Consider the following 23,797-nt stretch of genomic DNA (forward strand, 5'->3'; position numbering starts at 1 on the left):
AATTCCTAAAATTCAAAGGGAATACTGAACCTAAAAAGTGTTCATTCGTTAAGAAAACACCCACTGTGCCTGGGGAGTGCCTAGCAATTACTCCTTCAGTTCAGCTACAAGGAGTTAATGGCAGGAATCTGAAGCGCAAGAGGTTTCAATCTGTATCCGATTAATCTGGAGGAGGGACTCCAATATTGTTACATACAGGCCATAGAAGGAGAGGCCACTTAAAAACAGTTCTCGGTCAAGGGGAAGGCAAATTACACTCCTAGGTCAGACTCAAAGATGTGCTGATCCACTAAAAAGAAATCTCACATGATCATATTTAGGAAATTTACTATTGTACCTATTGATAATAAAAGCCTTACGAAGCATGGGAGTGTCTCATCTTCAGCGCTATCAGAAATTGGAAGTGAAAGGGCATGAACCGGTTCTTCTTAACTTACTTCCTTGCTTTTGGGGTTTTAAATAGATCAACTTACTACAACACAATGTTAAGCTACTGAATGCCTTTTCCTGCATGCTCCGTGAGCGGATTCTGACTTGCTGAACACACTGACTGCCAGTGAGTTCCCCGGGGCAGCCGGAGCAGTGAGGGGTTAATTTATAAAGACGCCAGTTGCTATGAATACCCAAACGCTAAATGCACAGGTAATTGTAAAGTAAAATTCAACCACAGAAAGCACTGCACATTAAGACTTTTTCCCCCAGTATTTTTCATTTGTGTGAAAAACATTCATCCTTTAGAAGTTTTAAATAGATTAACAGAAACCAGTAAGTTAAAAAGGAAAGAAAAAATTTCACTGACTTGAATCTTGTAAGTGATTGCAAAAGCTCACTAGAGGATAATATACGTTGTCACACCTGCGCAAAGCTTGCTGCACACAGTTTGGGGCTCCCTTTTGTATCCCCTGCACATTATGCTTTCATTCATCTCTAGTCAACATACCCTAGCGATTTTTTCCCAAAAACCTTTTCACATAACTTAAGACTGTGCATGCCACCTTTTTTTTTCCACGTACAGGGACTCTTCAAATAACTTTGATATTGTCTTTCCCCTCTGTACTTCGGTTTCCCCTTGTCTGGGCAAGGGCTCAGTGTTTTCTGGCACTATCCTTACTTATACCACGGGGCAGAAGCTTTGTGCACCTCCCTTTTGCCATTTCTCCTGTTCCTCATAGTCTTGCTTTTTATTTCTGTCAGCAGAATTATGTACTCTCCTATTTTTCTACATAGATGGTATCATTTTAGAAAGTCTTAAAGAGTGCATTTAATCATTGGTTCTCTGATCTATGACGATTACAAAGGTGACGGCTGCTGGTGGGTTTCCTAAGAGAGTTGCTTCCTTTTTCTCTTTTTTTTTTGTCCTTCATCAAAACTAACAGTTTCTGTCCCTCAACAAAATGTCACTCAAAATGAGGTAATCCCTTAAATATGATATTCAAAAGTAACTGCTCTGCATCCAAACAGAGGTGAAAGACATGAGACAACAACCTGAACATAGCGTTCTGCATACTTTTAACCAGAGAAATCCACTGCTGCAGCCGTTCCAGCTACGCTGTAAAAGCAATATTTACATCACCTGATAAAAGGAATTGCCTGCTGTAGAAAACCAAATCAAATCAAACATTGTTTCCTTTTCATGTAGCAGCACCCTGAAACAACGTTTAGAAGAATGACATAAATCAGCAATGGAGGTGGTCATGGTAAGCGCAAATCCCTGGTAAGCGCTGCCCTTTCGTTTTTTGTCTTACTCCATGGATTGGCCCAATGAAAGTTGTAAAAGATAAAGCGCAACCACAAAGAAGGGAAAACAGTTCAGATGTGCACTCACAAGTTTGAATGTATTTATCTTTTTATTATTACCATATTACAAATAGTCCATGTCTCTTGTTTAGACCAAGAGTTCAAAGCATACTGAAAGCAAAAGAGAACTCAAGAATGTCATTTCAGATAACCAGTGGAAGAAAACTTTTCTGGTTTTTCCTCCCTTCATAGCTTTCAAAAAAAAAATCTTCAGCTTGAGTGTTTACATTACATGTTATCAAGGGGGAAATGACTACATAAACACAGGAAGCAGCATAATTAGAGCACAGAACTAATTAGGAAAAATAGGTCCAGAATTCAAGTACACCTATGCTTTATAACATTTGCAATGGTAAATTACTCTTTTGTGTACTTTGGTAAGTGTGCTTTAAGTATCATCTGATGCAGACATTTTACTATGTTTAAGCAAAAAATCTTTAACTTTTAAACTGTCACTGTGAAACATGATATAAGAATCACAGGAAAAAAAAATTTTTTCATTGGAATAAAAAGCAACGAGGGGGGGAGGGAATCTCCTGGTACCAGAAGGGAAATTTTAAATTTAAGAAGAGAAGAAATTATTGTTTTTTTGTATTTTTCTCTTTACATCATTTTACATTCAAACCATTAACAGCTGCATAGATTAAGATAAATCTTACCAAACAAGTAGCACAACTTACTTTACAAGGTCTTTATTTTAAATCTTCCCAAGTATTTTCATGCTGGCTGTTAGGTCTAGTTAAGAAACACCCAAAATAAGTTTGTGTTAAGCAATATGTTTATTGCTTTGTCTCTTTGCCTTTCCAAATCCTGGTCCACAAACTTTGTGGCAAGGCCTGTTTTCCTCACTGTGCACACGTCATCAATACTTCTACAGAGTGGAGTAAATGCACCCAGAACAGGCCTCCTTGTGAGGTCCATTACTGTGTTAAGGGAAATCTGGAAATCAATAAAAGGAAAAATAAACACTTGACTAACCAAAGTAAGAACTTTCTGACTTTCTATGAAAGTAAAAAATATGTTTTTTTAATTATCGTACATTATCCCTTAAGGGATATTGAGCCGTCAAGACTCACCACATCATCTATTTTCAAGAATTTCATTTGTCAAAATTTCTGAAATGGACGTTTCAAATGCTTTCTTCAATGAAGAAAGAGGGCTCCTTCTTTGCAGGGAGACGACAGAGAAATTAAGGCAGATGCACAGACCAATCTTCAACACTAGACTTCAAAAAGAGCTCAGGAACCTGATTATTTGAATATCATCAGTAAGTTTTCCTGAGTACAACTCCCCCACCCCAAATTCTCCCTCAATTTCATCCTGGCAGATGGCCTCTTCTTAACTAGAAAACATAAGCAGAATATACACTTCCCAAATCAAGTAATAAATGTTCTCCTAATAACAAGGAAAATAAATAGAAGTTAAAATTCTTTTCAGGACTCATGCAGGAAAAAGCAGACAAGACCACCTGGAAAGGGCTGTATCAGATTCTAGTTCTTTTATCAGCTCATTGCTGTTATACTTGGCAGATTCTTAAAATCCCTAACTACTAGTATGCAGATACACATACATACACAGAAGAAGGTAAATGGTACACCTGTTATCAATATATATATACTTTGGTATCTTTACAACCTTTTGAACAATTACTGTAGCTTTGCCATACATTTTAGAGTAGTTGCATTTAATCTAGAGTAATAAATACGTATCTACACATGTATATATTAAAAAGTATTTTGGTTTATTTGTTAGGAAAATATGACTCAAAATTTGGTATCAACATATTTCCGCTACTGTGATTTCATTATTGTGTTGTTTGGCTTATCAATACATTGGCAATGCTTGTAAAACATATACTAACTGTTTACATAAAACTGCAAGAAAAGTACTTCTGACCGACTATTTAGAGCCTGTCTAAACTGTAGGCAGTGTAAATGCACAGTTATTTGTCATGATTACAGTCTGAATACAAATATTATACTCTACCAAATTTCATTACTAGTGTATACAGACCAAGCAAACATATTTAATAATTACAGTATGGAAACCAGAATTAAGACTTTAGACACTACTTACCTCAATGGTTTTAAAGATGATTTGGAAAATGGACCTTGCAAACTACAGCAGATGGTCCAATTACATTATCACAGCATATTAAGATGCTACTTTGAAGAGACATTACATTCCTGGAATTTATGGTCCCATAACAGCTTTTCCCATTTTAGGGCACAGTGCTAGCCTTATCTTAAGGGGAATTTTTTTTCTATGAATTGGGTTGCAGAGGTAACTCTTGCTACATATTAAAGACAATAACAACTGTACCTCCTAATTATTTTAAGATTTTAGAATTAGAAATAAAGGAAAACTTTTTTTTTTATAAAACAGTTAGAAAGATTTTGCATCTTTGCTATGTCTTTCTCTGTACTTCACTTTTTGTAAGACTTCGCTCTAAGATATTTCTATTTACTTTTTCACAATTTTGAGACATGTCAGAGAGTGCTTAATGCCACTCACCCTTGTTTAGCACCAGCCATCAGAACTTGATAAAAGATGTTTAAGCCCTCAGCGCTCTCCAACACTTGTTCCTGTTGTTTGTTCGCTCTTACCCTCTTCCGCAACTCAGCTAAGATCATCAGTCCTGCCTGCTCCTCAGAGCTCTATTAGTTCCTTCACTTTTAAGACATTCAATTAAAAATCATACTTTGAAAAGATACTTTCTCATTCTGCATAGCCACTCTTCTTTTTCATATTGACCCTCCTCTTGACTGCCTGTTTGTCTGCTTCTTCCACAGACACCACTGAACTTAAATTCTAGAATCCCTTTTTGCAAACTATAATCTTCTTCAAAATTCTGCTTGATAGAAATTTCCATGTCACCAATAAGAAATCAGCCAATCAGTGCAGAAGAGTCAATAATATTTATTAAGAAAAAACCCCACAAACTTCTTAGTGGTTCAGAAACACCAAACTGAACACATGGCAAAGCTATGCTGGCATGCAAACTTATCACTAGCTTCATCTTTTTTCCCTTTGCATTCTTATTTATTTTGCAGCTCTCACTCATTGAGCCCTGTTTCAAATTAAAGAGTGATAGCTTGCAAGGCAAGGTCAACAGTGCAGACTGGAACTGATCCTCTGTCGTTTTTATACGGCAGCTAACACAGAAGGCAGCCTGATTCTGATGGGGTGGTAAGAAGGCACACAATAATTAAGAATATTGTGTGTTATGGCAGTACTTAAAGGCTATAACTAAATGAGGCCTGCTTTATATAGGTAGCAAATAAACACAGTGAGATGGAGTTCCTTTTCTAGAAAGCCCAATTTCTGAATAAACTCCAAAGATGAGAGGTGAAGAAGTACTACTATTTCCCTTTCACAGGCTGTGTTGAGATAAGCAAATCATTTGTTCTGATAGTCACACAGCAAACAGCTGGATCACCTGATGTCTGTTATACTGTACTTCAATAAATGTATCACCTTTACTGGTTAGGCTTTCTTTTCTTCTACGCAGACCTTTAAAACCTGCTACCTCATCATCTATTGCTTTAACTTTAGCCATATCTGATTGGTTTGTTTCACTCTTCTGTGCCTATTTTCAATGGTGTATTATGTATTTTTATCAGTCCATGTAATCACTTCTGTATGAGGTAAAAATGCTTCATGAGTGGATAAGTGGTGGCTCTTCAGACCAGGCACCTGAGTGTTCACCAGCTTATTAAGAGTTACTTAATACCTGCCCGCTGCTCTTAGTGAGGCTGAAATTTGATTAAGCAGCTAGTTTGAATTATCCTGTTAGTACAGCTGGCCCTGTGCTACCATTTGACCAGTCTGTGCTACATTCCAGTATGAAAATTATTTTTCATCTTCACAGACACTGCAGGTCGACATGGGTCAATTCCAGTAACTGCAAAAGTGGGGTTAATAGCTACTAACCTCCACTTATCTATTACTATTAGGAATCAGTTTGCATTATATATTGCAGCTGCTGTGAAATAAAGCACAGAGAAGGACAGTTAGATAGTTAAGCGCTTTGCTTCTGTACAGTGTCTAGCTCTTGATACAAAAGCCATGGCAGCATCATAACTACTCACAATCCATTATCTCTCCAACACAACCTTCACTGACCCCTCCACATCATTGTCATCAAAAGCAGAAAACAATAATATAAAAGCCGGCACTGAGGAAATTAGCTATTCCAAGAGAAGAATGTAATTGGAAGTTGTATTTTGTTTTAACAAGTATTTCATGAATGAACATGTCCAGGCATAAAGCCAAAGTCAGCTTAGCTGTTTGTAATGGTACTATGCCCAGGAACTGTTAAGTCCCTGATTGCAACTATGCATCGTTTCAGGAAACACAAGCACGTGTATGAGCAAAGAATATTTTCTGAAGACAGACAGGCTAGCCATAGGTTTAACTATACAGCAATACATTAACTTTGAAAGGAGCAGAATCCATTGGAGATCTTTTGACATGCCCATGCTGTTGACAGCATTAACTCAGTGTGTACATATTGCTCTTGTGTCCCAACAGAAATTTACAGAGCTAATTGGAAACATGTTCAAGGAAGCTATTCAAGCCAATTCCTTAAAATCACAGAAGATCGTGATTTTACTCAATAACACTTGTAAAGATAAACAATCCAATATGAAAACAAAGTTACAGAAAAAGCTGAAAGAGATTTTATACTGTAAAACATGGATTTTATAACTGCATACATACCAAGCTTTACTGATGTCTGACACAAAGCAAAATGTTCAAAGGTTATTTAAGCCTCAAATACTAAGAAGTTACAATTTAGAAGGTTCTACCACGTGTCAGTGGTGAAAGTTAAAAATATTTGTGTTGGGAACAGCACACAAAATTAAGAAAGGGATACAGGAAATGGGCTAATGCTTATCATGGCAAGACATTTAGAGTAAAAGGGCTAGGAGTAGTATTAAATATAAGTTTCTTAGTCCTTGCTCTCACGGCAATATGACTAGCAACAGCAATCAATTTGGAAAGCTCTCATTCAGCCCGTAAACAAGATACCAACCTAGTGTGAGAGCCAGCTTAGCTGGAGACAGAAGTTTGGCTGACTCTTTCTTTAAAGGTAGTCTTTTACTGATGAGCAGGCATCGAAAGAGGTAGCTCTCAATATTTTATTAAGGCCACTGTCACTGGAAACCTTCCACAGGATTCGATGGCACAGGTTCTAAGCAAACTGTAACGTCCTTTTATCCGCAGAAAAATAACCTCTTTCTTTGACCACCACCAGTTGTAAGGGTAGTGTAACAATTAACATTGCAGCTGAGAGTTGGTTAGGCAGGCATTTATTTTGGGAGTCATGCTAACTTAAGGTGACTTTGCTGATCTTGCATTGCTTATTTGTGCTGTCTGTGACTTCTCCTTTGCCCTCTGTCGCAATGGTGAAACAGCTTGTAGAAGAACGCAGGGAGCCAATCTGGGAAACCAACGTGGTTGAAAAGTAACCATTTAAAAGCTTTGTTTGTTTTGCTTTTTTTAGCCAGATCAGTTCTCTGAACTGGGAGCATAAACTTGCATTGCTGCTGAAAAAACAAAACAAAACAAAACTCTGTTAATCAGTTTATAGTCTTAGTTCAAAGTGAAAGCTCTTGCTCAGAGAGATGCATCTAAACAAGCTTGTCAAAATAAAAATAATTTGATCTTACAGAGCACTTAAAGAAAAAAAAAAACTAGATGTTCCACAAACATTAAACCAACATCCCAATGAGAACACTTGAAATAAAACATTTTTATCTCTAACATAACTATGGGCCCCTACAGATGAAGCAATTTCTCCAAAGGAGATAAAGAGTAGAATGCACTGCAAATGCAAATTTATCTGCTTTCTTTTGAAAGATTTTTTTTTTATAAAGATATCTTTGTTTTTGTCTGTACACACCATTAGGCTCATAAAACACTTGTGTTGTTTTCCATTTTTAGTCACATTTCCCAGGACACTGAATAAGAACAGGGAACATACAGACTTCAAAGTATTCCTGAGGTCAGACTAAATGAAGAAAAATGCCAAAATAAATTGTTCATAGGAATGAAGTATCTTCTCTCCACCTACTAGAAGAAAAGGAGATCCGTTCAGAATCCACTGTAAATATTCAGAAAGTAGCAGACTCTCAGACGTTCTGGTATCATTACACACAAGTAACAGGTCCAGCACGTACCTGTGATCAGCTGATCAGATGTCATCTAGCAAAACTCAGCTTTCTTTAAAATACCCATTTAGAAGTGCAAATAACTTTCTCTTTCCTCTATCAATAAGCATTTGAGAAGAAACTTTGCTAGTGATAGGGCTGAATACCAAAGTGCCATCAGGCTTTAAATAGCAACTACCTGAATTTCTATGAAGATGAACTAAAATGTCATTAGAAGTAAAACTAATTCAAGCCACACTATTCAGTGAACGCCTTTCAAAACAGTTTGGGAAGTTACTGTTTTGTATTGCATGATAACAGTCCTTGAAGCACAGGGGACACGAGAAGAGTATATGAAATCAAGAAATGAACTGGATTTATAAAATGAGAAGGAGCAAACAGCTTTCCAACTAACCCTTGATTTTGCACTTTTACTGAAGGGAGGTTTTCATCTCTGTCTCTCAAGGATACTTTTCAAAACTGGGAATGGCAAGCAGCATCATTTTGTCAATGTTCTCTCCTAACTGAACAATGCTGCAAAAGTAAATCAGAAATCTTCTTAAATTTAGCCATGAGTTTTTCTGTTGTACTAAATGGTTTTCAATAATCGCTTCCTATTCTTATTTGCAATCACGACTGATTAGTCAACTAAGAGCAGCAAAGAAACCTACTCATGAACCACACCAGCCCACCAAGTTACTGTAAACATTGTGGGATTGTTTGCAGCCAGCTGTTAAGTCTTTTAATAAAATTCTTCATAGCCCAAAACTCAAAGATTTCCTGTAATCTTTTTATACTGTAATAAGCAGAAATCATCTTAGCACCTTACTAATCAGATATCCATAGGGAAGCACATGCCAATAAAAGCACCCCAAATATAGAAACCAGAAGAAATGTTAACAGACAACTAAGGCAATTATTTTAACCTCTACCTTTGCAGAGGCTACGATTCTTCACATATGCACATTTATATTAAGAGCAAACAATTCACATTTTCAAACGCAAATATCTGAAAAGAGAAAGCTCCTAAGAAAGACAGCACAGAAACTGGACAGTATGCTTTCTGTTGATTTCATCATTTTCTGAGGATTTCATTCACACCAGTTAAAACCCTGAGCAAACCTTGTGTGTTACTCTGTCGAAGGAAAACGATTCCAGAAGTACTTTCTGCAAGCTTGAAGAAAAAAGGGTCTACACTTTCATCGCAGATGTTAACAGGTGGGCACTGAAATTAGGGAGACTAGTTACAACGAATATAAATTGCTATCAGTTTCAGCTTTTAAGCATTAACACCATCAGAAGCCACAAGGTGACTCCATTTTTTCTACATTTTCACAAATATATTGCAATAAATTTTTTAAGAAAGAAAATGACTGGAGAAGTTTAGAACTGTATTTTAAATGAAATGAATAATGTATCGGTTATGTGATTAAAAAATAACACTAAGAGCCCCATATGCATCCCTAGACATTATTATATGAGAAAGTTATGGAAGTTGACACGTTACTATCTGAAAGAATCAGCTAACGCTCTGTACTAAGAGTAACCATAATTTTAACCTCCAACCTTCAAGACAGCCTGGTACATTTCTTCTACTTGAGGGAATATTAAAAAATGTTCAGGTATACATACAATAGATATTAGACTACATTAACGATGTAGTCATTAATGAACAGCACAGGAAGTAAGCTGTTTACTTTTGTTACTTGGGATTGTATCCTTTGTCTTTTTAAGTTGAACATAAACATTAAGAAACGCTCATTGAGCGCATACACTTTTGCAGCTGAGTAGTGCAGACCAGTATAGCAAGCAGGGTTCCTTCTAGCCCAAGACCCTGCGAGGGGGAAGCAGGTTTGTGAATTCTTCCTCTAGGGGAAGAGGACCACAGTGCAAGCCTGCTCCCTGGAAACCTACACAAGAGAAATCGCTTTTTTTGTAGTTGATTTCATTTATCAGTTACAGCTGGCACAGATAACTTCTGTAGACAACCGAAGGCATAGTTCAAACTTTATCTTTTTCATAGTAACTCTATCAAAGTAATTACTATCTTCTTGATACTTATTCTGGCCCAGAAAGTCATCCATTTTCCCTGTGGGCACTGAAGTGAGGGGACGTGGCTGGTAGCAATTCAAGGCAGGAATTATTTTTCCAGCTGGATCGCTTCTCCATTTATGTTCGCTACCCAGTCACACAAACATTCGTACCAGCACAACAAAGACGACTGGATGTTCTGTTAAATGGGCCAAGAAGTGCTCTACAGATCTGCAATTAATATGGATATCAAACCATTTTTCCAGGTGTCACTGAACTCCACTCCAATTAGCTCTCAGTTTTTACAGTGACAGTAGTTGGGACACAAAGCTGATCTGTATTTGGGGCAGAGAGCTGGTTCTGAAAGCCATTCATTAGCTAAAAGCTTCTCTAAAAGATTTACTCCAATCATTTTACAGCTAAAACACTGCATAAAACTGTACACTGCTGCAGTCTATAGCCTCTCTGTTGAACAATTTCCAAGGCTAACAGATAATAACATTGACAACATAACATTATATACTTTAATAATTAAAATTCTTATTTTATTAATGGTAATGACAAATCATATTTTTCTCCTGGAGAGGCAAATGAAAATATGCAAAAATTATTCTATATACTAAAATAAAATGGAAGAAATTAATTGAAGATGCACCTAAAGGTGCACCTGCAGATGGTTATCTGGAGGGTAAAAATTCACATACGTCCAAGTCGTCCGCACCATGGGACCTGAGGCAAATTCCAGGACGGCAAGAAGGAACCAGCAAGGTAGTGAGGCTGAAGATAATCCTACACTAGTGAGTGTCCATGCCTTGTCCGAAGACTTCCAGGCGTATTGATAGTACTAAGGGTTGAAGCAGGGACTGCTCACCTTTGCAGTTTGAGGCACAGTTGTGCTCAACTGTTCTAGATTTGGTCTTTTTCTGTCCAAACCCTTTTGGCTCTTAGAAGTAGATGGTTTCCCAGACTACTCCTTTAGACCTCAACTTCTCCTTCCTAGGGGACAAAGAGGGCTTAATCTGCTCATGCATTGCCTGCATCCTAGTTTGCAGGCTTTTCCTATCCACTTCCAAGCACGAAGGAAGTGAGGCCAGTGGGGACAATGAGATTCGGCAGTGATACCTCTACCCTGTATACAGAATAAATTCCCCATGTGAGGCATTCCACAAAGAGAGAAAAAATGATGAGGTCTTTTTTCTTTTGTCTTCCTCTGGCTGTTCTCACAGTACTTGCAAAGGCTCAGATCAGGAAGCGGAGCGCAAGAGCCTTCGTGACAAGGCAGTGGGGGAACTCGGTAGTAAACAGTGTTATAATGGCAGAAATTTTTAATCACATTTGAAGCAAGATTTGTAATTTTTTTTCATGTTAGTTCTTAAGGAAGTAAGATTGATGACTGTATCAGCAGGAAAAAAAAAAAAAATCAAGGGCTGAAGCGTTAACCTGCTGCTGAAGACTAGCAGGTCGGTCTGCCAATAGGTTTTAAAAGATGCTGAAGCATGTCATTGCAATCTCCAGGCCTCCAAATAACATCAGCTTATGTTCCTCGAGTGGTAGTTACATCTACACTATCTCATGACCAGCAATGCACATATCCTGAGTGAATTAATTCATAAATGAGTGAAATATATATGTTTTTAAAACATCCTTGACAAATAGCTGACAATCTGAATGACGAAGCCTTGTTCTGTAACAGGACAAATACTGAATGATTCTCATTCCTATTATCTCCTCCACAATACCGTAAGCTTTTACACCTATGTCATATTCTCCTCCCTTTTCCAGGCTGAACTGTCCTAGTTTAGACTAGTCTCTCCCCATCTTAAAGCTTCCATGTGTCTAGCCTTCCTTGCTGCCTGCCTCTGTATCTTCTCCAGTCTAACGAATGCTTTTGACATATAATGACCAGAAATGCATAGTACAAGTATTCAGAATGGAGGTTCACCAAAACGATTTACGTAGGCATGTGAGATTTGCGTTATCTTCCTAATAATTTCTAAAATTACTTCGTTTCACTGCAAACATGTAGCCTACTGTACCTGTGGCAGGAAGGAGAAAATAGAAAGAGAATTAGAAATTAATAAATGTAGAAACCATTTTTATAACAAAATAAAACAAAATAATTCATGAGCCACTATACGGCTCATTCAATAGAAACTTCAGCTTCTTAGGTAATGGGTATCTCCAAATTACTAGTCTGCTACACAGTTTCAGGAAGCCTTGCCACAGAATTTAGGTCCAGTTAACAACACAGTACATGCTACCTTAACTGATCATTAAGACGTGTACAGACCAGCTTAAGTACAATCAGCTTTGAGGTGCCTTATAATTAAACATTTAAAATATTTTTTAAAAGTTCTAATTGGGAGGAAAATAAACCCTCTTATGTGTAGTATTGCACCTTCATTTTAATAATAAGCTTTCAGATAGTTTCCTTGCAGGCAGGTTCTTACCAAAGAAAGGCTATTTTTACAATCTAAAATTGATATGAGAGATAAAGAGCACAGAAAACAGTTATCAAATATATAAAAACATCATCATATACTATCATCATATGTCATTTTAAGAGAGAGAGCCTGTTAAACAAAACACCAGGTATATGCAGGTATCTGCAGTCTCAGAGTGCTGCTATATGTGATTTTACAATTTTTCCCTTATATTACCTGGGTAATATAAGCAGCATCTGTGGAGGGAAGACTGCTTATTCTTCTAACAGAATCTGCAGCCCACTTCATATATAAGAAAAAGGTTACTTCTTCTCAACAACATACTGTGTCCTTAGGTATCTGAAGTTATGAACCATTCCACGGATAACTGGTTTTAATAGTTCATTTATTTTTCTCCAAGTGCAGTTATGAAACTCAGAATGTCGTTGCTTTCCCTGGAAGAAGTAGAAATAGCACCAGACCTCTGGCATAAGGGCAAGTGCAGTACCACAATGAGAACATCCAGTTAATACAAAAAACCCCACAACAATGGGATGCTCTCTGAAGCATGAAGGTTATAAGATACTCACAAAAGAACAGCTGTTAGAAAGCAAAACAGCTGCCAAACATGATATTACATAACTATACACTTCAGATTTTTTTGTACTGTCCCCTGAAATACTTAATACTGGCCAGGAATTCAAAGTAACCATCCACATCCCATTGACACATGATGCCAGAGAAAAAAGCCTCAGGACCCTCTGTCCTAATAATCACTTGGCAATAAACCATAAAAACTGGGTAAACAGCAGAGAACGTTAAGAGAAGCCTGTTTCTGTTCAGCGTTTAGTAATCCTTTAGAAATAATTAGGGAGTTATATTCAGATAACATAATACTGAAGATAATGTATTCAATGCTTCAAATAGAGAAACTCAAGAAAGGGGAAGTCAACAGCGTGGACTAATAATCCACGTGCGTGCGTCAACATAGCATCAATCCTAAGAAAGGAAAAGGAAGTAGTATTTTCTACTACTCTCAGTACATTTCTATTTGTTACAAAGTTTAATAACAATAGCAAATGAAAAGAAAACATAAAACCTAAATCCCTAAAATCAAAAGAAGCTTATCACATATCTAACAATGTAAATTCAACAAGAGCAGAAGGAAATTACTTAAAGTAAGTTCCCTTAATACAGACCCAACTAGTCACATGAAATTAAATTAAGGTGTCTCTATTGTTCCCTAAAAATCACTGGGACAGGATCACTAAATTAACAAATCAAAAAATCATAGCTATCAAATATAAGGCTATATATTATAAAGAGTGTCTTCTGAACTGCTTTTTCCTTTATTTGTGTTTTTAAGGGGGAGAAGTTACTGCATGACCTGAGTTTTTTCTAAGCCTACTAGTTAATTTTTCTGTATCAGCAAATAAAAGCCAGAAACAAGGAAAGAAACTTATCATAATAATCGTCATGTCATTACTGCTGCCAATAATTATGGCTGCAAGCTTCAGACAACAGAATATTTATTTACGTAAGACATAATTTTATTTAGTCTTACACTTCAGTGTTCCAGATAGGGCATTTTTCCCAATAACACTGCTCATAATGTCTAGCTTCGTTAGCTACTTCAAAAAAACAAACAAAAAAACACTCAAACAAGTTCCTTTCGGTTCTCAGTGCAAGAAGAACAGAAGATCTGCTAAGCACCTCTCAAGCTATTTTCTTGAACATCCGAAATAATTAAATTATATGTTCAGTGGGCAAGCACTATAACACACCTCTCTGCATTCACCAAAACAAAACATAATTTTACTTACGAAGAATTTAACAGGCAGTTATCAAAGCTCTTATATGAGAGACAAATTGGTGCTATGAATACATGACTCCACATTCAAGTCCGATTCATGGACTCATATGCACACTCATGAGGAACCTTAATTAGCAGTAAAACATTTAAAATCATTAGCCAGTAAGTAAAATTAACATCTGTCATTCCATATTCGCACACATTCAGCATTTGCTGACACAATACTGTCTTCTACTGTCACACACTTCAAGTAGTAAAAAAAAAAAAAAAAAAAAAAAGGCACAAATGGTATGAGGTATATCTGTAAACAGTCCCAACACTGGCCAGCTGGTTTCTCAGAGCCTTCTGCAAGATGTCAAAAAGAAAAGAGCTGTATTCTTACCCTTTTTTACTTTTGCAAGTATTCTTTTTTTAATGGAAAAAGTAAAGGAAATACAGATTCTTAAAAGCTTTCATGCCCTGTTTCCAGTCAGCTGACAACTTTTTCTAAAATCATCACTAATCTGCAAATTAGCTGGCTTGAAGTGCTTCCAGTAAAGGAATCAAAGTGTACACATAATGCTCCATGCTTCCTCAGAAATTGGCAAAAAAACATTTTGAAGTTTTTACAGTTAAATCATAAGTTTGTCAAGCAGAAAACTCTTTATTATAAGGTATCTGTTCAGCATCTAGCACGGTACCCTGACCTTTACAGGGCCCTCTGGATCCCATGACAGATGCATAAAACTTCAATAAGAGAACTGGAGAACCACAGACAATTATCTTTGACAAAGATGATGCCTTCTGGCTTGCTTTTTTTGTTATTGTTGTTTAACTTTTAAACCCTTACAGCAAAGATGTATGTCATAAGATACCAGAAAAGTATTCACTGTAATCTGAAAACCTGAAAATTAATGGGTTTCAGTTTTTTTCTGGTAAGGGTAAATAAAGTATTTTCTTTCCCATATTTTCTGCATCTAAGTAACCAGAAAAAGGAAATTCCAAACACAGTCTTTAAGTAGGTGCACTGACATCAGAGCAGGACCTCTGGTTTGCACACCTGTATGGCAGTTACTACAGCAACGTTTTAGCCTACTTTTGTGCAATGCTTGGAATTTTGTGACCTAGGGCTAGAGCAATAAACAGTGCAGTCCATGCACATTATACTCGATGGAAAGCACCTCTGTCATGGAAATGCCATCACAGTGGGGAACTCACTAAGCTGAGAAAACAAAACCAAGAAAAACAAACTCTCATTTCTAAAATTTACCCTAGAGTGGGCACAGCAACTATGTAAAAATCTAGGCAGGACTGTTTTATCTTGTATGTATTCTCTAAAGCCTCAGCCTGAGGTTTTCATTTTTGCATTTATCTCTACTATAAACAGATATTTTAGGAAGCTTAATTCCCAGAATAATCATCTAATTCCACCAGCAGGCAGATCATAAACTGTTTAAAAATAGAAAAAGAAATCCTAAGTTTACTGAATTTTCTCGTTATTCAGAAATCACTGCTCTGATAACTGTATGTCTTCAATGCCATCAGCACGAACACTCAGTTTGAAAAGCATACACAGAACGGGGTTTTCAAACTCAGAGAAGAGCTGGACATGAATGGCTTCTCATCAAGTGCAACAGCCCAGTTACCCTACATGTAACTATTATTTGCCACTTTATTTACAAGGCTTTGATGATTGCATCATATTAAACTTTCAGCCAATTGTAAAGTATTTTTCCATGACACTGAAATTTCACCCAGGGCTCTGACCCAGGACAGGGGTCTGAAGGCTTAGCTGTTGAATCAAGAGCTCCCTTCCAACCTCAACCACTCTATGATTCTGTGACCCACTGAAGTCACAGTGAAACAGAAAAACAGGCATCTATCTGACTGGGCTTTGGCTCACTTAAGAAAATAGTGATTTTCTTTCCCCTTTTACTATACTTGTCTTCCTATAGCTATCAAGTAAAATATTATATAGAAAGATTAAATTATAAACTATAGGGAGACCAGAAACTTCTGAAAGTAAAATGAGTGACTCATCTGAGGATAAAAAAGAAAAAGAATAAAATCAAAGGAAATTACATACACACATCATGAAAGATTAACCAGTTTTAAAAATAAAGCCATCACCTCTTCATTGTTTTTCCTTTTCCTAATAGTTACCTCACAATAATCTTTAACTTAAATTGGAAAGTTATTCACCTGAAACACTGTTTAACTAAGTAATTCAGTATGTGCTCTGGTAAATGTTTTTCAAAGTGGTACATCTGAACACTCACCTTCATGTTCTTCCTCTCAGTACCACATACAAAGGAAAAAACACAAAAGCTTGCACTTTTTGAGGTTTAGGTAATAACAACCATGCAACTGTACCATATGAATATTGAATATGAATAGTTCATATGAATATGAACGATCTTGCTACGTTAAAATATTCATGTAACACAGAAATAGCAGCAGACTGATTCTATGCTTTTTTACTTCTAGGAAAGAGAGCCTTTTGCAAACCTCCTCCCGGATTAACAGATTTCCTCCCATCTGAGTCATAGGATTCTTTCCCCCACCTCCCTAAATACTCACAGGAGGAAGAAAAATAAAAGATAGACATAGCAATTGGATGGATTTGATTTAGTTAATGTTTCACGATATTTAAAAATCTCCCTACTGAGGTTCATCATTACCAGACCAATTCACTTCTTCATTTATGATTGACTTCCATAGAAGAAAAAGTAGCTTTGTTGCTTATATGGACGGGGTTTTTTATTTATAAAAAAAAAAAGACTTGCAGGGGAATATATTTGAAACTTCATTAACAAAGCTGTATCTGAATATAAATGTAAATAAAAGCATACCGTAGATTGAACAGTATGGAAACAAAGGGAACAGGAATAGTATCACAGAGGGCAAATCTGATAAGTGTGATCTAGAATATTGTACATGAGTTTGTTAGAGGCAATGAACTTTGTTTCTGTTCCTACCACTTATTCTTTGGTTATTACTATATAATCAGTGGGCTGTTAAGATACAGACTCTCTAAAAATACAGACTTCATTAATTATAAATACTGATCTATACTTCCACTACAAGATCTTTGTTTACAGTTTAATTTCAATAAAAAAGGAGGGGGAAAGGAAAGGTATTTCAGCGTTCAAAGGCTATTTTGGCAAAAATTGTGAGAGAACAGTTTTTAAAGGAATGCAAAAGTATCTGGCTGAACAAACAGTTAAATATTGCTGAAGTCCGCGCTAGCACATTTCTGCCTTTGCAGAATGTGAAATGATTCTTAGGAAGTATTTACTGAAATACTTATTGCACAAATACAAAAAATTAAAAAACGAATTTCATGAATGAAAAAAAAATTCATATGAAGAGTCCCAAAGCAGCCTATTATTCCCACCAGACTTACTAGTCGCCTCCTCTCCTCTTCAACAGCAATCAGGAGCCGGGCAAACTCTTTCAGTGACTGAGCTGAAATGAAAACCAAAAGAAGAATGTCCAGATCAACATTATATTTTAAAAGACCAGATAAGTCCATGAATCAGACTGAAAACATAGTGGTAAGACGCTATTCTTGAATAGTACTTCACTAAGGAGGTCAGCAGTCATTAACCAGTTTACTATAAAAACAAAAATGAGGCACAGAGCACTGAAATGAATAGTAGATCAATAGCAGGTGAAAAGAAAGGACCTTGGATTCCAGGAAAGAATTGTACTCCTCAGAGTTACAGGTACAAAAAAAAAAAAAAGAGTTTAAAAGGAACAGGGCAAACTCATTATCCTGAAACGTGCAGAGGTCATTCTCAAAACATAAGAGGAAATAATTCCACATTCAGTTACAAAATTCACTAAAACACACAGGCAGCACAAAGAAACTTCAAAGAAAAATCCTGAGCTTCTCCTACTAAAGAGTAGCAACAAATATTCAGAAGAACTATGAAACTATTCAGATAAGAATATGAAACTCAACATTTTAGAAGACATACATTACTTACGCCAACTATTTAGGTCTAGGGCCTCCTTGGCTTTCTGTTTTGCAAGGACAAGCTCTCTCAGGTGACAAGAAGAGAACAGATGATCAATTTATAAAAGACTTAGAATTCTGCAACAATTGTGAGCGAATCTTTGCTTGAAACTGCCTTAAAACATAAGTCAAAGTTACACTGAAAGTCAACAGAAATCTGATAAAATTATTAACCTGTAAAATGGGGCAGGAAAGGGGAAAACATTCCAAAAACTCTGGGAAATAGTCATTGTCTAGAAGAGCGTCCAACCTGTGATGCTGAAGAGACTACTGTAATCAGAAAAGACCTATTTAACATCTGTATCACAGCACTGAGCTAGAAAACAGGTATTTCCACACTTTGTATTACATTGCAACAGTCTGTGACAGGATGCTGCACAGTGTCACACGTAACCTTCTTCCTCCCGTTTTAAACAAGTGGCTAACAACCTTCTTCCAAATAACTCACTGTGAGCAATGTGATACTAGTCTCCAAAAAATGTATTGATAAGACAAGTAGCATGCCCTTGCAAAAGAGGGCATTGAGACAGCCTTGCATTGCCAGCTGACAGGATGATAAGCAAGGCTTCATTCTGATGTAGGCAAGTGGTGCAAATCTTTCTAGGAAAATCTTATCGTTCCAACTACATACTTCTCCCAAAGGCATATGGGTTATTCAGAATTCAGCATCATAGCTCACAGGCGAAAATGTAAGAAGTTTTTATAATTAACTAACACTATTGAGTGTAGGCTAATAGAACTCCTGCTCTCTTAGCTATTTTTCCATTTTCTTAAATTACCAAATTTGTCACTCCCCAATAACAAGGCTTCATCCACTTCCAACTTCCCTGAAAGATTTTTGGAAATAAGTACATTTTCCAGAGGACCTGCTACATTCCGTTACTTTCTAAGAGGGAGCGACCATCTAGCTTGCCTTGGCTGTGTTTTCAGTATCCACAAACTGTTATTTAGCTTTAGGACCATATCCAAATGGTTTTATCCTTTCTGCCATCTGGACTTTGCAGCACTCTAATCTTCTTGTTCTCTTTTAACTCGCACAACTGAAAAACATGTTGCTGTTTGTTCCGATTTCTTCTGCAGGATCTTGCATAGTTTTTGTAATTGTAATGCTACACCTGCATGTCTTGACCTCTAATTCTTTCTCTGCTGACAAATCCATTTTTCTCATCATTACTCATGAGCTCTTTGTTTAGTCCAAATACACTTGATGACTTAGCTATCCATTCAGTTGGGTCTGAAGCCTTTTCCTCTTCCTTTTGCTTAGAATACAAATATCAGACTATTTTGGCACTTTTTAAGTAGAAGAAATTCTAAGCCTCCTTTACAAGCTTCTGAGCTCTCAACTCAGGTTTACTAGTTGAATCTTTTAGTTTATCAGAGTTAAGTCTTGACATCAAGAACTTAGTTTCATATCCACTAAATTAGCTCAATCACTATAGCAACTCATAATGTCCCATCTATCAAAATCAAGTAGAGAAACAGCTAACAAACTGAGCGGTAAAGTTACCTGAAGAGATACCTCTTGATTGCTACATTCAAGAATATCTATGGACCCACTATGAAACTGTAAAAACAAAATAAAGGATGTGCCTCAAACCACATGGCCGAATTATTTATTATTTTCATACCAGTATCCCCAGTAAAATTAACAAGAGACTATCCTTGCCAATAAAAAACAGGACCAAGTCAGCTTATCCTCTGCACCATGTGGCAGGGTGATTCTGTATCCACCATTAAAAAAATTAATCTTTGCAAATAAAATAGGATAAACATACTATTTGAATTTTATTATCTATTCAGGGAATTAGGATGCACTTTAGAAAGACAGCTGAATTTCTAGTAAAGTCAGCAAGATAAATTGTTTCCAGATTATTTCAACTGAAATAATCAGTCATTTTTAACCACAAGATGATGCGTTATTACAGTCACATGTTAAAACTCCATTCCTCCCTCCTTTTTTTGCTTTTTACTGTGGAGTCACTTATAGTGACAGAATTATTTCAAAGAGAAATCATCATACTAAGCACTGTATCTGTGTAATTAGGGCAGATCCAGAACCCATTGAAGTTAAATGTTTTCCCAAAACATCAAGCCTTACGGCACTCTAAGTTTCTGAGCACATCATTAAAATCATTTTTATTAGAACAAAGGCTCATGACATAACTTTATCATTAGAGATCTTGAAGAAAAATAAGGTTTTACACTTCTGAGCAGCTGAGCACAAATACAACCAGTCTCCAGCCTCCAAAAACAAAGAAACTTCTTCTAAATCAAACGCGTGTGAAAATCAATACTAGTTCAAAGAAGAAAGTGTGCTTTCTGTTCAGACAGTATTCAGTGTTCTTAGGAGCAAAAAGATAGCAAATTAAGAACAGCAGGAAGCAGAAACTAGGTAGAAGAATGACTGGAAACTGTGAGGAGGAAATAGAAAAGGTAAGAGAAGCTTCTGCTGCTTCTTCCTAATTTCAAAGCAGAGCTAGAGGCTTTTTAATTTCTGCATTGAAACTTTCGCTTAGGATATAAATAAAACCAGGTCAGCTAGAGGGGGAAAAAAAAAATCCACAAAAATGTGTTGTGTGAGTATGCATACAACCATTTTCTCAGTGTATAACACACTACAATATAAAGGGAATAATACATGCTGTATATATACAATGCCTCAGCTAAAGCCTGAGAAGCTGTCTCCGTCTTCCCCCTTCATCTCACTTTTTGGGGGGATTTATAAAGGTCAAAGCTTCACTAAATGCCCAGAATCTACATTCTTCAGCAGTGCTGTCTAAAGCAAACCGTTTCCCTGATCTCTGAACGACCTTCCTCGCAAAGGCATCTCCACGCCAGCACTGTTCGCTGCAGGCCGCCATCCACGTTCAGTCGGTGCCCGCAGCAGCCGGCCGAGTATCCCGGCCTGGCGCAGCGCGTGCAGGGAGCGAAAGCCCAGGCGCATCGTGTAATTCGGACGTCTTGAGGCTGCATTTCTAGTATACAGACACCACTCTGCAAGGAGGATGTCTTTGGTGGCCTCACTGGTTCTTCTGCCCTTGCGATGGCCCCACATCACCTGTCCAAAAAAAGTTTAATCACCGCGAGCTATCCAGGCGTACCAGCGAGTACTGCAGCACTTTTGAATCTTTTATGGTACTACTTCCTTCTTCCCACACTTCCCCCGCTCAGTCTGATCTCGGTATAAGCCCGGATGCGTCCCCAGAGAACAGCATCTGGGTCGGGAGCTGCAGCAGGAGGCGGCAGTGGCAGGCAAGACAGCCCCTTCTCCTCTCCCTCCCCAGCCTTTTTTCCCCAGCGTACGCTTTTCCCTTTTTCCTCTCTCTGTTCCCACAGAGGCCTCTGGCTGCACCGGTGTGAGCGCTCTGCCTGGCGCCGGCGCTGGGCCGCGCGGGCCGACGGGGGAAGGCAGCCCCGCCGCGAGGCCTGGGGCGGCACGCTCCCCCCGGCAAGCTCCCCACGCCGCGGCAACCCCCCAGCTCACGCTGCGGGACCTTTTTCATTAAAAAAAAAGTAATAATTCAAGATACTTTGTGTAGTTAAACACCAGAAGATTTTAAAAAAAAAGTATCATTCGCATTAAACGTGGCCTACTTTTGTCTGTCAGGAAGTCCACGAATTCCACACAGAAGTCGCAACCTTTTCGTACTAATTCTGCAACACGCATTTTTTATCCGAATAGACACAGAGGAATTAAAGTGAACTTTGTAAATACAAAGGGGGTGGCGGGGGGGCAGGGGAGGAGGAAGAGTCAAGCTGTTTTACAAGAGGAAATGTCATGGGAATGTGTTGATAAGAAACAATTCCTGAAAACATATTGGTAATATAGAGTACAATACGTAATGCAACATGTATTTAATATTCAGGTTTTCTAATTATTTTCCACAAGCAATTATTGGTGGGCCATTTTTAATAAAACAAAGAATTGCAGCCTTAATCAGCTTACTAATACTTTATTCACTCACTTTATTCTCACTTAATTACGAGATGCTGGTTTATATAATCTGAACAGCTTTACAGTCTGCTTCTTATTTAAGGGCTATTCGAAGGATCTGTAAGACACACTTGGCATCAGGGCGGAAGTGATGTCTGTGAAGAGCAACTCCCAACATGTGAGAACAACTGTGTATTTACCCTACTGTATACTTGTGGTCACATTCAGCGCAGTTAAAACCGGATCTCCAGCTGTTTTCACTGGAGTGTTCCCAACCCAGCCGTAACTTGCTGCAAAATTTTCCTCCTTCAGGAAAAGGAGCTCCAGTTATCTTATTTTAAAAATTAACTCTGTATTTTTCAATGGAAAATCCTTGAATTAGGTGGCTTCATGAGGAAACAAACCAGCACTGCAGTTTAACAGCTTAAATCTTAATGGCATAGACCAATGATACCCTTTTTCAAAAACATTAGTTTTTTTTCTTTTTATTACTGTCTTTTCAAACGTAGGATATGGCTCTGTAAACAGCGGCACTGAAGCTTAGCGTACAGCTGAGTGACTGAGGGAGAGGAGGAAAAGGAAGAAGTTTTGTTTATCTGAATTTATTAAATGCATTAAAAATATGCTTCATTTATAACCTAGAATTCTGCTTTACTGCACTAAAATCAACTCTGTGGTTCATAGGAAAAAAGAAAAAAAAAAGAATATTTAATTAACTTTATGAAGGTTTTGTTACATACCTGTGCAGATAATATATCACCTGGGAACAAGATACCTATGGACATTATTGAAGCTACTCTGTCAATACTTAGCTTGATACTGAAGCATGTATTACGAATACTGACAGTCAGACGTTGGTATCATGCTGTCTATATTCAGTGAGCAAAGGAAAGCAACATGTGTTAAACCAAGAACTAGCTTTAATGACTGTATAGCCAGTATTGAATTCAAAGATGTAAAACCAGGTTTGAAAAGTAATCTTCAACAGAGATAAAATGGAAAGTTACTGTGGAAGACCTGAATAACAAAAAAGTGTGTGTGTGTGTGTGTCTGTGTGTGTGTGTGTGTCTGTGTGTGTGTACACGTATATATTTTTATATATTTGTGTGTGTGCGTGTGCATTTGTGTGTGTGTGCATTTGTGAATACAGTTAGTTTAACTTATACTTACATATGCAGTTTTAAACAACGCACAGACAATTTTAAAATATGCTAAAGTGCACTAAACAGGATTCTATAGTATTCTAAGCAGCTATCACCACGATCTTCAGATACGTGAATTCCAGCCTGAAATAAATATGTAATTTGTTCTTATGACATCTTACTATATGTTTTATTGCTAAAAGAATTCAGTTGATTAGGGCACCAAAAACATGAGCTCCTGCCAAGACATTTCTTGCGTCTTCCTGGTCTGCATGGGGAAGCAACAGATTGGTGCTCTATGTTGTATCTGGGACACTTTGGCAGGAAGGTCAGCCAGTTCATATGCACTCTCCAGGACTGGTCATACCTAGCACAGACAAGTTAAAACAGGCTCTGAATTCATGACCGAGTATGAACTTCAATTAAAGACTCCAAGGGAGTTTTCCCCATACGTAATATATTACCAAATCAGAATTCAAGATGAACCTAAGGCACATTAAGG

General features: G+C 37.4%; 1 protein-coding gene across 2 annotated transcripts in view; it reads right to left on the minus strand.

Annotated features, from left to right (window-relative positions):
- Positions 1–23,797, minus strand: part of ARHGAP42 (Rho GTPase activating protein 42) — a 165,970-nt gene that overhangs the window by 93,223 nt on the left and 48,950 nt on the right. For both annotated transcript variants that reach the window (XM_068930400.1, XM_068930401.1), the window contains exon 4: positions 17,605–17,666. In XM_068930400.1, coding sequence (XP_068786501.1) covers positions 17,605–17,666 — 62 coding nt within the window. The remainder of the gene's footprint in view (positions 1–17,604; positions 17,667–23,797) is intronic.

Source organism: Struthio camelus, chromosome 1 (genome assembly GCF_040807025.1).
Source record: "Struthio camelus isolate bStrCam1 chromosome 1, bStrCam1.hap1, whole genome shotgun sequence".
Taxonomy (NCBI): Eukaryota; Metazoa; Chordata; class Aves; order Struthioniformes; family Struthionidae; genus Struthio; species Struthio camelus.